This window comes from Polyergus mexicanus, unplaced genomic scaffold (genome assembly GCF_030449975.1).
Source record: "Polyergus mexicanus isolate NDT 795.1 unplaced genomic scaffold, iyPolMexi1.0 SCAF_18, whole genome shotgun sequence".
Lineage (NCBI taxonomy): Eukaryota > Metazoa > Arthropoda > Insecta > Hymenoptera > Formicidae > Polyergus > Polyergus mexicanus.
This window is the reverse complement of record NW_027223338.1, coordinates 4,616,736-4,633,611: the sequence shown is the minus strand read 5'-3', so window position 1 is coordinate 4,633,611 and position 16,876 is coordinate 4,616,736. Positions and strand designations below refer to the sequence as shown.

General features: G+C 30.6%; 5 protein-coding genes across 10 annotated transcripts in view; 2 read left to right on the top strand and 3 right to left on the bottom strand.

The window, feature by feature from the left end:
- LOC138941380 (dual oxidase maturation factor 1-like) overlaps window positions 1–2,171 on the bottom strand; it is a 4,910-nt gene extending 2,739 nt beyond the window's left edge. For both annotated transcript variants that reach the window (XM_070310972.1, XM_070310974.1), the window contains exons 1-4: window positions 1,693–2,171; window positions 1,113–1,170; window positions 875–1,009; window positions 194–295 (exon numbers count right to left, since the gene is read on the bottom strand). In XM_070310972.1, the coding sequence (XP_070167073.1) occupies window positions 194–295; window positions 875–1,009; window positions 1,113–1,170; window positions 1,693–1,851 (454 nt within the window). In that variant the 5' untranslated portion in view covers window positions 1,852–2,171. The remainder of the gene's footprint in view (window positions 1–193; window positions 296–874; window positions 1,010–1,112; window positions 1,171–1,692) is intronic.
- A 1,703-nt stretch (window positions 2,172–3,874) lies between these two features.
- LOC138941381 (transmembrane protein 208) lies at window positions 3,875–10,131 on the top strand. 2 transcript variants are annotated; one of them, XR_011448158.1, is made up of 7 exons: window positions 3,875–3,965; window positions 4,195–4,347; window positions 4,438–4,574; window positions 4,676–4,760; window positions 4,881–5,086; window positions 9,072–9,260; window positions 9,808–10,131. XR_011448158.1 is itself a non-coding variant. In XM_070310975.1 (5 exons), the coding sequence occupies exons 1-5, from the start codon at window positions 3,960–3,962 to the stop codon at window positions 5,013–5,015; spliced, it is 516 nt and encodes a 171-aa protein (XP_070167076.1). In that variant the 5' UTR covers window positions 3,875–3,959; the 3' UTR covers window positions 5,016–6,037. The 2 variants fall into 2 exon arrangements, 1 of the variants encoding a protein (XP_070167076.1); XM_070310975.1 differs by lacking the exons at window positions 9,072–9,260; window positions 9,808–10,131 and having other exon boundaries at window positions 4,881–6,037.
- On the bottom strand, window positions 6,198–10,817 carry LOC138941379 (uncharacterized). 3 transcript variants are annotated; one of them, XR_011448157.1, is made up of 5 exons: window positions 10,350–10,817; window positions 9,050–9,250; window positions 8,394–8,976; window positions 7,412–7,804; window positions 6,198–6,977 (listed from the first exon to the last, which is right to left on the bottom strand). XR_011448157.1 is itself a non-coding variant. In XM_070310970.1 (4 exons), the coding sequence occupies exons 1-4, from the start codon at window positions 10,782–10,784 to the stop codon at window positions 7,536–7,538; spliced, it is 1,488 nt and encodes a 495-aa protein (XP_070167071.1). In that variant the 5' UTR covers window positions 10,785–10,817; the 3' UTR covers window positions 6,198–7,535. The 3 variants fall into 3 exon arrangements, 2 of the variants coding, with proteins under 2 accessions (XP_070167071.1, XP_070167072.1); XM_070310970.1 differs by having other exon boundaries at window positions 6,198–7,804; XM_070310971.1 differs by having other exon boundaries at window positions 6,198–7,804; window positions 10,362–10,817.
- LOC138941376 (dynein regulatory complex subunit 3) lies at window positions 10,279–13,805 on the top strand. Its single transcript, XM_070310967.1, has 9 exons — window positions 10,279–11,203; window positions 11,566–11,849; window positions 11,949–12,121; window positions 12,219–12,376; window positions 12,443–12,635; window positions 12,785–12,998; window positions 13,097–13,345; window positions 13,405–13,481; window positions 13,586–13,805. Exons 1-9 carry the CDS (start codon window positions 11,026–11,028, stop codon window positions 13,728–13,730), a joined length of 1,671 nt encoding a protein of 556 aa, XP_070167068.1. The 5' UTR covers window positions 10,279–11,025; the 3' UTR covers window positions 13,731–13,805.
- Window positions 13,806–14,280: 475 nt separating this feature from the next.
- LOC138941358 (enoyl-CoA delta isomerase 1, mitochondrial) lies at window positions 14,281–16,843 on the bottom strand. 2 transcript variants are annotated; one of them, XM_070310940.1, is made up of 6 exons: window positions 16,622–16,843; window positions 16,393–16,505; window positions 16,044–16,315; window positions 15,779–15,957; window positions 15,601–15,722; window positions 14,281–15,524 (listed from the first exon to the last, which is right to left on the bottom strand). In XM_070310940.1, exons 2-6 carry the CDS (start codon window positions 16,493–16,495, stop codon window positions 15,361–15,363), a joined length of 840 nt encoding a protein of 279 aa, XP_070167041.1. In that variant the 5' UTR covers window positions 16,496–16,505; window positions 16,622–16,843; the 3' UTR covers window positions 14,281–15,360. The 2 variants fall into 2 exon arrangements, with proteins under 2 accessions (XP_070167041.1, XP_070167040.1); XM_070310939.1 differs by having other exon boundaries at window positions 16,645–16,842.
- Window positions 16,844–16,876: the final 33 nt, after the last annotated feature.

The window sequence follows — 16,876 nt, the reverse complement described above, 5'->3', positions numbered from 1 at the left end:
AGCAGTGGTATCAACGCAGAGTACTATCTTATGACCCCCTTAGAACCGAACAATTTTTGTCTGAAATATTTTTTTCTCTTTTTTTATTTTTTAGATATTTAAGTGTCTCAATATAAATTCCCCACCCTGGGTGTATACACACACACACACACACACATTATATATATGTATGTATGTATGTATATATATATACCGTAGGGTCCGAAACCGATCCTGCCTTGGTCCCATGTCCATGGAAATCTTTCATTATAATTGATCGTTTCCTTTGCGAGCAGCGTGCCTTCTTCCGGATTAGCTAAAAAAAAATTTCTGTTAGAACATAATTTTTCAAACTTTATTCACAAGAAACGCACGTGAAGGAATCTGCAAAATTAAAAATAATTTTTTGAGAAGATTTTTCTTTAAAACAAATTTATATTAATGTAAAAAATATTAAATTTTACCAAATTATTTTATGAAAGTTTTTTTTTTTTTCGAAAATTTCTTTACCTTAAATAAGAAGGTGGTATCTCTTTCATCGTATATATTTTAATGCTGAAAATTGCCTCGCTTTAAACTATACTACTCGTAAGCAGTGGTATCAACGCAGAGTACTTGTTTTGTTCTCAAACAATTTCACACGAGCATGTATGCAAAATTACGAATTTTTATAATTGAGATTGTTCTTCATTTCTTTTCATTTGCTCCCATACAGCATACAACATTGCAGCAAAATTGCAACATTGTAGCAACATTGCGGCAATGTTGCTGCAATATTGCTGCAATGTTCTATGCTGTATGGGCTTATTTTTTGCAGGACAAATATTTATCCAGATAAAATTCCTGAAGATGCGAATCTTGTGGCTTTTTATTTTTGATTAATTCCACAAATTACCTTTCAGCGTGATATTCACCGATCTCAGTCCTATCTTAATTGCCATTTGAGCCTCGATCTCCTCGCCTATGCCGGCTCGATAAGGTGTTTTGCTTCTTGTGCTACCGTATTCCCATTCCTGACCAAAATTCTCAACTGCAAGTGTTAACATTCAACGGTGAATTCGTGTATTTGTCTCTTATATAGGCAAGTAATAAGTACAAAAATAAAATCTTTTTTTTTAAAGATATATACTTACCTAATAATAAGCATCCAATCACGATACTGAAGCCGATTTTTATAGTTACGCAGATGCTCTACGCGATAACGATAATTATTTCATTAATACACATGGGATTTATTAAAAAAAAAAAAAATCTATTGAAGTAGGAGAGCACGGATGAAACAATAAGTTTATACAAAAATTTCAGCAACATAATTTTCAAATTTAATACTTAATTATAATTGTATTACTTCATAGTTCTAAATAATGTTATATCGAGTTAAATATTATACGCAACTAAAATGTAGCTTTTTTCGTATTCTGAGATATTATTTCATAATATTATTCTAAAGTAGAAATTTAAATTATTACACATCATTTTTCTCATTATAGTGTGCATAATATATAGAGGAGAGTGGCTTGTCTGAATTTATTCGTATAAGTTTAATGAAGACTTTTTAAGGAAAACGTTGTTATCGAATGATATAAAAAATGTGGGGAAAAACATGTCAGAAAACGTCTAAAAGACCTCAAATTTCTTTCGGAGCATTTTTGCATTTATTTGGAAGACATTCAAGAATTGGAATCTCTCCATTATATTTTGCTTTATACTTACTTGCCTCTTCCGGTAGCCCGGTATAATACTAATATAAGCGACCAAAATAATTAAGAAAATCGCAATTAGTATGGTCTCGGTCACGTCTATCGTCACTGGGGTATGATGCGCGGAATATTGCGAAGGGAAGCCCTCCGATCGCCCGAACTCAAACATCATGCCCAAATGTTGTTCTCTTCAACAAGTAACTCACTGTTTTTTTTTTTGTTTTTTTTTTCAGATCCGAAGAATATCGCGGAAGAGAAACGTTTAATAACGTATGAACAATCTAGAGATTTCTAGAGGATGCTCGCGCTTTATCTGAATCTTTTTTCCGGCTATCCTTACATACGCTTGGAGCTGGATGACTAAAAGACGCCAACACTTCTCTTATCATTAAGCTTCCGCATTCGTTAAGCATGTAAATTTAGTATCGAATATAATTACATCAGCATCGAGTAAATATATTTTTTTTCTCTTTTTATATAAACTTCTTAAGATTCCTCAAGAAATCTCGAAATTGTTTAAAACTGTAAGATTTATGAATTTTATTAATGTCACACATTTATTATTATTCTTTTGATATAAACACATGTTGCTTAATTAGCATATAATAATTATAACATATATAATATTTTCTGATGTTAAATAAATTGATTAGATAATTATAGATAATTATTTATATTAATATAATTATTCTAATATAATATTTATTATCAATACAATTATACAGGGTGTCCCATTTTAATCTCCTCAGGCAAATATCTCAAAAACCAAGCCCGGAAGAGAAAAATGTTTCAGACAAAAATTGTTTGATTTCGAGGGGGCCATAAGATGATACCATTGGTTTGACCTTGGAAAATCATTTGAAGGTCATGTGAAGGTCAACTTTAAAATCTTAAATGGAAACCCCTATTTTTTATTTAGTATTCTTGTAGCTGACATTGAGAGCTTTCCAAAACACTAATAATAAAGTATTTTTTTGTTAAGTACTTTTTGAGTTATTTATATTTTAATCTGACATATTTTGATATAAAAAATTAAATATCTCGTAAAATATTTAATTTTTGATAATCTTACCGTAATACTTCTATGTACAGAATAATGAGACAAATCAATTAGTGCAAGCAAAAAAGAAATTGTTTTTAAGAAAATTATTTACAATGTATTTTTTTAAACAATTATTTGTTTTTTTTTGGCACTAATTAATTTGTCTCATTATTCTATACATAAAAGTATTACGGTAAGATTATCGAAAACTGAATATTTTACGAAATATTTTATTTTTTATATCAAAATATGTCAGATTAAAATATAAAATAACTCAAAAAGTACTTAATGCAAAAATACTTTATTATAGTGTTTTGGAAAGCTCTCGATGTCAGCTACAAGAATACTAAATAAAAAATGGGGATTTCTATTTAAGATTTTAAAGTTGACCTTCACATGACCTTCAAATGATTTTCCAAGGTCAAACCAATGGTATCATCTTATGGCCCCCTCGAAACCAAACAACTTTTGTCTGAAACATTTTTCTCTTCCGGGCTTGGTTTTTGAGATATTTGCCTGAGGAAATTAAAATGGGACACCCTGTATATACAGGGTGACCCATTTTAACTTAGGCAGCCAAATAACTCGAAAAATAAGCACACTACGAAAAAATGTTTAGAATCAAAATTTTGTCATTTCGAGGGGGACGTACAATGACGTTAAAATGAGCCCCCCCACCCCTTCCCCTGGGCGGTGAGGGGGGCTCATTTTAACGTCATTGTACGTCCCCCCTCGAAATGACAAAATTTTGATTCTAAACATTTTTTCGTAGTGTGCTTATTTTTCGAGTTATTTGGCTGCCTAAGTTAAAATGGGTCACCCTGTATAGATATATATAACTTATATTATAGTATATTATAATTATAATATAATAATTACACATATAATAGTAAAAACGACATTTTTCATAATTGCATATGCTTGTTTTGTAAATTCGTATTTAAATAATATACGAATTCTTCCTGCACAACACATACATATCTATTCTCTATATATTTTTTATTATTGATAAATATGTATTTGAATTTGATCATCCTTCGCGCGCTATCACTGCCGAAACCAGCAAAAAAAATACAAGTTGCGGTACATCTTGTATCGAGAAAGTTCATGAATTACTCACGTGTACATGACATTGCGCTGCTTAGGTTAACCGCTTGTCACCTCTCATCATCAGGGTGCCAGTTTTAATATCATTTACCTGAGTTACAGCAACTCTTTTAGCAGGAAATACAATCAACATGACGGTGAGTCTCGCGAGTCTTTATAATCATATTTTTCTCGTAGTAAATGTTTATTTTTAATTAGACACTGTTTCCATAAGGAAGATTTTGAGTCTTGTTTAAGATACTCATACCATAAGTTGACTTAAAAATAATGTAAAATTCTTTTACTTGCGTGTCGACGTTATCAGCGATGATCTGTAAACTAAAAAATATATTTGTTTTTGAATATCTGACTTTGTATTCTGTACAGACGAAGAAAGGTAAAGTACTGACCAAGGGAGCGAAGCAAATAAAGGAGGAGAATGCTTCCACGTTGAGCTTCTACACTAACATGGCCCTAGGTGCAATGGGAATTTACTTCGCCGTAACAATGATGCTGTTTGAGTTAACTGCACTGACAATAGTAAGTCCCACATCTGATGAATTCTGATGCAAAACAACTGTAGCTCTTGAAAAAGTTCCTTTTTAAATAGCATGTGTTATCTTGTTACAGATAATAATGGTGTTTTCTGCAATTGTATATACAGGAAGCTATCAATTCATGTCCTATATGGCTCGCACTACATATTCAGAATCCGGTCAACTCCTGGACTGTGGTGTTGATCTTAATATGGAAGGTGGTATAGCGGAGTGAGTATTTGAATAGAATCTTTTTTTGTCTGCTATTATATTGTTATATTCTGTGTGATTGTCTCACTGCTCATTGCATAAGGTTTTACTGTTTCATTTAGACATGTCAAGGATTTAATCATACTGACATCGGGAATACAAATCCTGTCTCTCATTTCAAATTACTTCTGGCTATTGTGGCTTCTGGTAAGCATTCTGGCAAAAAGTAATTGTTTAAGCAATTCTCTTTATTCTACATTACAAAATGTCTGTGTATACATAAAATTCTCATCAATACGAAAGTTTTATGGTACAAAAATTCCACAGGTACCACTGAGAGGAAGCTGGATGCTTTGGAAGCAAATCTTAGCTCCATGGTTTTTCGCTCAGCCGCAAGAACAGCCCGAGATAAACGAAAAAAAACAACGCAAGTTGGAAAAAAAAATGGCGAGACGACACTAATGAGATTATCAAAAGTTGTCGCAGTGCAATACGACGATTGTACAATAATTGATTTAATCGGGAATTGGAGAGTAAGTTTGAGAAACCGGGAAGATAGGAAGGTTAAAACAGACTCTCCTATGGATGTTCAGGATATCAAAAATTGTTATAACAGAATACAATTTGAAATCGAATGAAACTTTAGGATTTGCAATTTTACGAGATAAATTAATTTAAAAAAAAAAAGTTTTACAAAATTTAAAAGAATCGTGAACTGGGAGAAGGGGATAGATGGAGGGAGATAGATTTTGTTCTTACTGGAGCATTCCGTATTATTTCTCGATAGACTATCTCGATGTGTAGTCTCAAAATTAGAAGGATTGAACATATGTTCGTTTCTTATTTAGTAATGTCTACGGACTTATTCCTATATAAGTCGAAGACGATGCTAAATAATCATTAGGACTTAATAAATGTAATAAAAATGTAATAATATATTCATTTGAACACAAGAATATTATATATTTATTATATATTAATATTTTAATAGCTACTCTTTCTATTATCTTTGGCTTATATTTATAGGAATAAAACCGTAGAAGTAGCTAGATAAAAAGTATCTCGACGCCTTCATTTCTACTTGTCTAACTTCGTTAGTTATAATGTTAACATGAACGGTATTTTGTATTTATAACGATAACGGCAACGAATACTACGGCAATATGCGCTCCGTCTTATAAAGATCTTCCATTGCGCGTGCAAGGATTTGAATATAATATTAATAAAGTGGTGAACAGGTGCCTTCACGAAAACGGAGAGATAACAATATCAAAACGCGTATTCAAAAAATATCTATAAATGAAAGTCAAACAAGGTAATAGATATAATGATATTTGTATATATTGTAGCTTTGAAAGTTCAATCGTTCTTCTTCCGATATAAATGAAAATCCGATTCAAAACAATTATCATTAATCTAAGGAATGTATATATATATTACAATTACATTATTATTCAACGACGTCACGGAAATATAAATCATTATTTATTAGATTCTGAAAGTTGACAAACTGATGCATCACAGTATTGCATTTAAATCTAATGTATTATATACATGTATATATATATATATACATGTATATATATATATATATATATATATATATATATATATATATATATACACACATATAGTCACATATCTTTGTATGGGAATGTGGACATTTATAGAAATTAACAATATTTCGATCGACTTTGTATAAACGGCGTTATAGTTGTTTTTTTATAATAATTGTTGAATTCTTTGTATATATTGGTCGTGAAATACTTATAATGTGCAAAGAGTCTCTTTAAAATTAGGCCAACATTTGTACTTCTCATCTAACGTTAAACATGTCTGTTTAATTCACAGCTTTCGTTTTGGCTTTCACATATGAACGCCTCTGTTCAGTGAAAAATTCGCGATTTATTTTTATAAATTAAAACTTATTATCTAATTAGAGAGTCAAACCGTATTCATCCTGTCAGTGTAATTACATTATCCAATTAACTCGGCAAATTTTTCCTGAGAAAAAAGAATCGGCGGTCGAAAGATCACATAGGATTAGCAGAAAATGTTCAGAAAGATACAGTTCGCTTCTTCTATAATATTATAATTCAGCACAGAATGTGGGATCAAATCAAGAATTTTAACTGGGATAGCCTGAAAGAGAGATTGAATAGAACTATATACAAAATTATTAATTTTATTTACATGAAAAAAAGACTTCTCTGGAAGACTTTAGCATTAAATAAGAATAATTGGAAGGAGCAAATTGATCTTAATGGAGCTGAAAACGGATTAAGAAAGAAAATAATATACAATAGAACTAATTCATCTCGATATATATTACGAGAATAAATTGCGTGAAATATTTTTCAATTCTATAATATTATAATTCAGCACAGAATGTGGGATCAAATCAAGAATTTTAACTGGGATAGCCTAAAAGAGAGATTGAATAGAACTATATACAAAATTATTAATTTTATTTACATGAAAGCATATTGGAATGTAAGTCAATTGTAGAAAAGTTACTCGCTCATGCTTTAAAACATTTATGCAAAGCTTTAGAAATATAATACTTTTGATGATGTAATAATATAACGAATAATTTCTATTACTATGAATGTCTATTACTACGAATATAAGTTATATATGTAAATGAAATATCGATTTCACTGAACAGCAGAGCGTATGGTATTGCCAAATTATAGAATCTAATTATTTTACAAGACTAATATCTAGATTCTATATTTTGCCAGTAATGGTCTCTAAACTAGGATATAAATCTTTGATCTCTGGGATCAAAGAGTTACATAATATACAAAAATTATTTTATTTTCTTAAGTCCAAATCAGAAAAATATGAACATTTACCTTCTCTTATTTGTAGCGTATCGTCTGTTCCAATTACTGGGTATTGAAGATATATATAGAGCAAGATACATGCATCCGAGTTTAATTATAAAGTATTTTGAAATGCAGCATGGAGTAATGTCCCTTAGACATTGCTCGTGTCTAAACCTTTTTTCTTTCTGTAATCGTATTCCGATTGATAACTCGGTGGATGATTGTGATCGTGCACCCCCGTCGGCATGAATCTTTCGGCGATCACCGAGCATTTGCCGCGGCAACCGCGATGCTGCTCCGCACAACGATAATGCGAGTTGTTGTATATCTTGGAACGAGAGGTCAAATTGTACACGTAACCCTCGTGAACCAGTTGCGGCTTGCCTCTGGCGGATAGCCTATAAATCACTGGTTCCACAGCTGTAAATTGCAATTTTTGTTTCACGACATCGAATGTTTGAGACGGATATTTCAGATTTAGTAAATTAACGGCGGTGCTTGGATTCATTTAGATCCATAGAGACTAATCTCATTTCCATGTGTATCTCAGAACAAGTTCTTTCTTTATTAAAATAATTTATCTTTAAAGCTTTTTTCTTCTCAATACAAGTGCAAATAGACAATATTTAATCCGAGTTTTTACAATGTGTACAAACGACATTGCTTTAGTTATTAAATACATAGTACATATATGCTTTTGATAATTGTTACATCATATTCTATGCTTATTATCATTTCTGACACATATAAAACTCTCTTTCGTTCTGTTGCAGTTGTACAATATTTTTATGTTTCTTCCCGACATTTTAATTATATTTATAACTTGTTTGGATAAAGGTCTAATATTTGTTTTAAATTTGGCAGTTCGTTTTTCTATATTCTCTGAAACTATTTAATTCTCTAAATTGTCAAGAAATATGATCAGACCAGTTTATAGCAAAAGTCTGGATACAAAAAGATCCATGCATCACCAAGCAACTGACACAGATAATTCAATAAAATATCATACCTGATTGTATCGAACTTTCTTCCAAATTCGATTTATTAGGCAATTCGATTATTTCTTCATTATCATTATTAACATTGCTGGTTGTATTAGATTGCTTGACATGACCAACAATGTTGTCCCTTTCACTTTCAGAGTCATTAACTTCTTTCTCATTATCATCTGTTAAGAGGCAGATATCCTTGCTGTTGACATTTGGCTCACTTTTAAATTCTTCTATTAAATTGTAATCATTCTCAACCATATGTTTCTTTCTCTTTTTGGTGTTTCTCTTGGCTATTTTGTGAGAATGTGGAGATTTGTCTGAAGCATTTTCTCGTTCATTCATAGTATCTGGTAAGATAGTTACATTTTCAGAATCATATTGCGGATCCGATACATTGGCATAATTGTTTAACAATGGTATGATTTGCCCTTCGCTGCCTTCCAATCCTTTTATCTGAAGCATCTGTGCCACTTTTAGGAAAGTTGGCAGATCCTCCTGCCTCACATTCACTTCTCCTTGGTACATAAACTTCAATAAAGCTATAATTTCTGCGTGTTTTACATCTTTCAATATTATCACTGGATGCTGGCAGGGATTCTCCTGACAAAAATAATTTCAATTTTTTATCCATAAATATATTTCTTCCAAGATATCACTAATAATAAAGTCATACCTTAAATATGTTTTTAAAATAGGGACTACACACAGAAAGGACTAGTTTGTGAGCAGTTAATAACTGTCCTTCCACAGCAAGTGTTACATCAACCAAATCATTCTCGCTCAAATGAGAAAGGAAACCAGAAGATAGATTGTCGGAAAAGTTATTCCACCTCAAAGAAAATTCCTTCGTTGATGATACTGTGGCCATGTTTTCCTGTATCGAGGTAATTAATCTTTAAAAACACGCAAGCTTTTGAAAATTAATTATTAAACAAATTATTAAATTTTAAATATATAATGTTAATTAAAATATATCTTTGTAGATTCCTTAACATATATATATATATATATATACATATACGTGTGTGTGTGTGTGTGTTAAGAGATAATTTAATAATATTGTCATATCTATCTTTTAATAATTAATTAAAATATGGATTAATATTTCTAAAATAAAGTTTAGATACGTGAAAAAATAACATCTATCAATATCTTTCGATTGTATTTGATTATATTAATTGTATAACACACATTCTTGTAGTATATATACTTTAATAATTATTATTCTAAATGTTATTAAATCGAAATATTTCCATACGATTGGCTTTTCGTATAAACTTAAATTTTTTTTAATTATCTAAGATTATCATAACAATTTTCATCGCTTGGATATAGATAACGAACATTCATTACCAATTTATTAAAACGTAATTTCGTACTGGAACGACTGGAACAGGGATATACTTATTTTACCTATATATTTTACGATAGCTGTCAACAATTTTCTGTCATAAAAAAAGAAGAATATGATACGACTACTTCATGTCAATTTTCATCATTGGCTGAAAATTCCGAGCTTCGACGTCGTCTCTACAATTTGAAGTTGGGCACATTCGGAATATACACGAAGCACACGCATCTAGATTACTCGTGTATCATGGCCATAACGGATGACACAAAAAATTACAGCTGATGGTTTGACATTTATATATATATATATATATATATATATATATATATATATATGTATGTATATAGATGTAAAGAATAATAAACTTGAGATTAAAAAACTAAATAATAATTTAACATACATATTAAATTGATCGATGGAAATATAATTGTAACATATAATTATACAAAATATATACAAGTGTCATGGTACATATGCGCCGAATATATATTTTTTTACAATCACGTAGGTAACATAAACAAATTCGATTGCCTGACAATGACGTTTGCCTGACTATGAATTTATAGGATTCTCAAAATATATCCACTTTTCATCGCCAGTTACAATTGGATGGAGAAATTACTTTCTTTTGTACCTGGCGAGCAGCATTTCGCAAGTGGTTTTTCGATTTTCCTGCTCTTTCGTTAAGTTCATGTGGAACCCAGTTTCCCATCTTCTGGATCTTTCCCATGGCTTTCAAACGTATGGAGACGGCTTCTTGTGTCACGTTTAATTGATTCGCGAGTTGTTGTTGCGTTTGAGCGTCATCCTCATCCAACAATGTTTGCAATTCGCTGTCTTCAAACTTTTTCGGTGGTCTTCCACGTTCTTCGTTTCTCACGTCAAAATTGCCACTTTTGAATTTTTTAAACCACTCGAAGCACTGTGATTTACCAAGAGCATGCTCACCGTAAGCTTCGACAAGCATTCGATGCGATTCTGCAGCAGTTTTCTTCAAATGGTAACAGAAAATCAATGCTGTCCGCAAATCGTAGTTTCCAGGCACAAAATTCGACATGTTCAACGCTATTAAAAACTATGCCGTTGTATGAAACTTGTATTGTTGTGAGTTGAAAATCTTTATCAGATGTCAAAACAAGAAAATGGCGCCAATGACGCGATTTGACGGTAACTACATTGACAGCTAGGGCCATCTATGGGCAAATTCCGGTTTCATATTTATATATCTGGTAGATGGAAAGATTCATCGCATTCGTCTTTCTATATATTTAAAAAACTGATAAGACTCCGAATAGAAAATGTATCAAGTGGACACGGCTAGCGCGTTGCGCGAAGCTACGGAGCCCGGCGTGATAACTCGAAGTATACTTGTCTCCTTGGCGATCGATCAGGGACCGAAGAAAGAAGCCGGCAGATTATTCCACAAAGATGGAATCGAATTGGACGGATTGAAGGAAATCCGTATCGAGTTCCTTAGTAAGCGCTTATAAATATCTAGTTTCCCGATGAAAATAAAATTTTACGACAATTTACGTATTAAGTACGCGTATATGTGCGAAAAAATTAAAATTGTCAACAAGCGCAACTTTTTACAAATTTGTAAAAATTGTAGAATTTTATAGCAAGTTGTGTAATGAATTGTAAAAAAATATTTGTACACATTTTTATAAGTTTCTACAGCTTTTTATGAACATTTTTATGACACACACACACACGCACACGCAATGTTAGAAATATATACAGTCAATTTTTTATACTGTTTAATTTATTTTTTTACTTTAAATATATACTGTGAATTTTTTTATATTCTAATATTGTTTATCACGTATCCGTTGTAGATATTCTAAACATCGATCATCTTTGGCTGTTGAAAAATCTTGTCAAATTGTCACTGTCCCATAATGTTATCGAGAAAATTGAAAATCTGGACGAACTTGTCCATCTCAAGGAATTGGATCTCTCCTTTAATTGTATTAAAGTTATGGAAAACTTGGATAATTTAGATCAATTGGAAATTTTGCTTTTGTACAGTAATGAAATCTCTATTGTACAAGGCATAAATAATTTAAAGAGATTGATGATTTTGAATATTGGTAAAAATAAGATAGAGGATTGGAAGCATGTATGTGCATATAATTAGCTCTTTTTCCCTCTGTCTCTCTCTTTTCTTCTCTTTTATACATATTGCTTCTTTATTATTCATAAAGTTTTATTAATACAGGTCATATATTTACGTGACTTCAAGTCACTTAGAAGTTTAAACACATACAATAATCCATGCACTGAAATGGATGGATATTTGGATTATTTGTTTGCATTTGTGCCACAATTAATTTACTATCAATATAGAATGATATCTGAAAGCGATCGTCAATCCGCCATCGATAAGCATTAGTGATTATTTTAATATAACAATAATATTAGAAAAGCCTTTATATTTTGCATTATATATAGTATATATGTAAATAATTGTGCTATTTTATTTCTATAGTCGTATAATTAATAATCTTGAGGAAAACGAGGCAAAAGTACAAACAGAATTAGCATTACAACAAGAATTTAATGACAGGCTTGCATTACTATCTGCATCATATGTGGAGTATCTTGATGAAGATCATCTTTTTCAACAAATGTTTTCTTCCGATGAAGGTAGATTTATTTCATCTCCCTTATTATACATATATATATCATTTATTTAAATGTATATATGCATAGCGGGCAGGATGTTATCCACAATAAATGAAGATACACAGAATGCATATGAAGAATACAAAAAGACTTTCTCTACAATATGCTATGAATTATATGAATTAGGCTTACAAGAACATGATAAAAGAACAGAGGAAATAAGACTATTTGAACTTGTTGTTAACGAAGGCAAGGAAAATAAGCAAAATGTAGCAAGAAAGTAAGAGAAACGAGTAAAAAAAAATTTTATTTTCAAAAATATTTTTGTTATAGTCGATCATACATGAGTATGACCTATCTTAATTATTAATATATAAATGTCCTATATTATCCTATGTAACTTTTCTTTCTTCAATTTACCTGTTTAAGGATTGTGGATGAAATACTCGAAAGTAAAACGGAGATATTTGCAAATATAAAAAATGTAATGAAAACTTTGATAGAGGAACAAGTAGGAGAAGTCGATGCAACTGATGGCATTGCTGCGAAAGCGACGGAATTGTATAATGAATTCAATGATTTGTTATTTAAGGCACGAAATCAATTAATGTCTAAAGAAGTTATATTACATGATCAGATGCAAGTACGTGCGTGACATCAATTTACAAAAAGTATTGCAAATGAGAGATTAATTTGATACTTGGATTAAGAAGGACTTGTTTTTTCATTCAAAAAAAAAAGGATATAAATGAAGTCTTTAGGATTAACATGATGGACATGGTCAATTTATTCTTAGAAAACGCACGAGGGTACTTCTCTCTATTACGAAATTCACAGACTGAATATAATGATACTATAAATGGATTAATTTCAAATTATCTAAGCGGTTTTACGGACGAGGCACATATACCAGCCGATCTTAAAGATTTGTGTGGTGACAAGGATACGTTGGCTACCACTCTTATCACATCACATGATATACATTTACAGGTGAGCGTGGAAAATGTCAAAACTGTTAAGATAATTGATAAATATCGAAACAATTATAGGTGATAGATATTCGAGAGGAACTTATGATAAATCGGCTCAATAATTGGTTCAAAGATTATATCAATCAGTTAGTTGTGTAAGTAATTATTATTGTGATATTTTTAATCTGTACGTTTATTCTTGGAAATTACTCCATAATTGAAAAATTTTCTGATTATATAAAATTTTTATAATAAATAGGGAAGAAAATAAAAGGAATCGTCAACAAATATTGGAAATATCGCATTTCTTTGAATTTCTACAGCAAGAATTTAATTTGCTAAGCCCATCACAAGAAATAGACTTGGCTGATATTGATTTGGATGATGCTACATTGGAAGATTAATAACATGTTATGACATTTTGTTCTTTTTGGTGATACAAAACAAACTTTGGAAAATAAAGTATCACATGGACAAGAGGCTGTTTACTTTTTCATATTGATGTCTATTCGCAACTTTAAATCAAATGGCAAACTAAGTCACCCTAGATACATCTCCGTGGCAATGAGATTTCTCTTTATTATTTCCTTCACAAAATGAGAATGAAAGATGAACGTACTCAAAAATATACTTGAGAGGAAGAAACCCTCCAAGAAAGAATAAGATACCTACTATAAGCACTAAAAAGTACTGATGTAAGTAATAAAAACCCTAATACAAATAAATAGATATATCCATATATAATTTAAAAAACTGACAGCAAATGTTCGAGATATCGCATTTCTTTGGATTTCAGCAATAAGAATTTAATTTTCTATCACAAGTATTATACTTGACAGATATCATCTTAGATTTAGATGATGCTATATTAAAGATTAATATGTTACGACATTCTGCCCATTTTGATAGTATACAATAAAATTCGGAAAATAAAATAACTCACACGTTAAAAATTTGTTAAAATATATATTCTGACAAAACATTTTGTATAATATAAAAGTTTATAAAAAAATTTCATATGTGTATATACAGAGTGCCCCATTTTAAAAGTTTCACCCTCATAACTTTTCAGGATCAACGTTTGAAGGAAAACGACTCGGATAAAAGTTGTAGAGAACAAAGGGGACTATCTAATAGTGACCTTGGATTTGACATTAAAGATCATTTTCAAGGTCATTTAAAGGTCAACTTCCGTTTTTTAAATGGAACCCCCTATTTTTCATTACATATCCTTGTAGCTTATCTCGAGAGCTTTCCAAAACATTATAATAAAGTATTTTTTCATTAAGTACTTTTTGAGTTATTTTATATTTTAATCTGACATATTTTGATATAAAAAATTAAATATTTCGTAAAATATTCAGTTTTCGATAATCTTATCGTAATACTTCTATGTACAGAATAATAAGACAAATCAATTAGTATAAAAAATAATTGTTCTTAAGAAAATTATTTACAATGTATTTTGTAAACAATTATTTGTTTTTTTGGCACTAATTGGTTTGTCTCATTATTCTGTACATGAAAGTATTACGGTAAAATTATCGAAAACTAAATATTTTACAAGATATTTAATTTTTTATATCAAAATATGTCAGATTAAAATATAAAATAACTCAAACTATAAGAATATGCAATAAAAAATAGGGGGTTCCATTTAAGAAATTAAAGGTGTCCTTGACTTGACCTTAACGATGCCATCCAAGGTCAAACCAATGACACCATCTTATGTTTCCCTTAAAACCATACAATTTTTGTTCAAAACGTTTTTCTCTAAAATGCTTAGTTTTTGAAAGAAAAGGGATGTACGAGTGGTCTAGGACACCCTGTATATATACACACACACACACACACACATATAAACAATTTTTATATCAAATATGTTTTTCAAAAATATAGTTATGAGCTTCTTGACTTAGAGGTTAATTGCTAGAATATGCAATAATACAATTTTTACATGCATGTGTATAGAACAAGATTTGCAACATTGCAAAATGTATAAAACAAGAATATTGTCTCTTATAGAGATATTAATTACTTCTTTTGCTTTAAATATTCAATATAAAGTTTAAGACCAGCTTGTACTTTTGGTAACATTATATATTCTATAAATATGTTAATATCAGCTTCTTTATTTTCTTTCATCCACTGAATTAAGTCGTTTCGCATTGTCAGCTTAATCGCAGTCCTCCCTATATCTTTATTGAAAGCAATAAGTGATTAAAGTATAAAAGTAGAATTCTGTGAAATACATAATCAATAATATTTTCTTACCTGGTATATTCTTATATGATAATATGTAATTTTTGCACTTTTCAATTGCATCGGCCTTATCTTTAGCGAGTTCGTCCACGAGTTTAATTTGCAACGCTTCTTTAGGTTGAAATAATGACCCTCTAAAATGTTACATCACAAATAACATCATAACATATTATACATTAATCTTACATACCTTAAAAGTGCTAATTCGGCTTGTCGATAACCAATTAATGAAATAAAGAGATCCATAAACCATTTAGGAGCACCTATACCCAACTGTGTTTCGTTGAAACCTATAGTATGTTTACCTTCAACAAAGACTCTATATTCTGTAGATATAGCCAACAGACAACCTCCAGCAGGACTAGAGCCCTATGCAAAACAAAGAAATATTATTTTTCATCAAATTGTTACTTAAATATAACACACTAGTATAACATTTGACAAAGTATCTGTACATTAATAGCAGCAGCAACAGGAATATTCAGACTGTAAAGAGTTAACCAAGTGTCTTGCAACGTGCTCCAAAAATCAGTAATTCTCTTTTTATCAGTATTATACATTTCTGTGATATCTAATCCTGCTGAAAATATAGTTGGCAAGGATGATGTCAGTATGACACCTTTGCTGCGATTGTTTTGAGCTTCCAATAAGGATGTTTTTAATGCACTTAACAGCTCTGTATTTAAACTGTTAACAGGTGCTCTTGCCATAGATACAATGTCAATCCCTGTCAAACCGTTGAGAATAAAATAAGTGAAAAATGGCCATATATCAGAACGTTAACAGAAATGGCAGTATAGTCACCTGTGTCATTGTCTCGTATAGTTTCAACGAGTTTGGATCCTGTAGCATAAGATCTTCTGAGATACACCTGTCCTCTAGCAATTAATATTTTTGTAATAGTCATGTTGAAGTCGCTAAAAATGAATCTTAGTTTTAAACACAACTGAATGAATTGAATGCACATTTATTTCACCGATTGTAAGTATACTCTACGATAAATAAAATAAAAAAGAATATTTATTGTTTGTACCTGGAATAATAATATATAGTCACCTTATAAGATTATCTAAATATATTTAAATTAACATGAATAACCAATCGCATGAGACAGATGAGATAAAAATAAAGTAATGAGTCGCCAGTTTTATCTTATCCCTACGATTATATTATTCATACACATCGACAGAATCTATAGAAGAATTACAGACTGTGCAGACTCAGTAAATTCTCATAATACTGTCAACAACGTAGATCCGGAGATAATTGAAGAGCATTGATATTACCG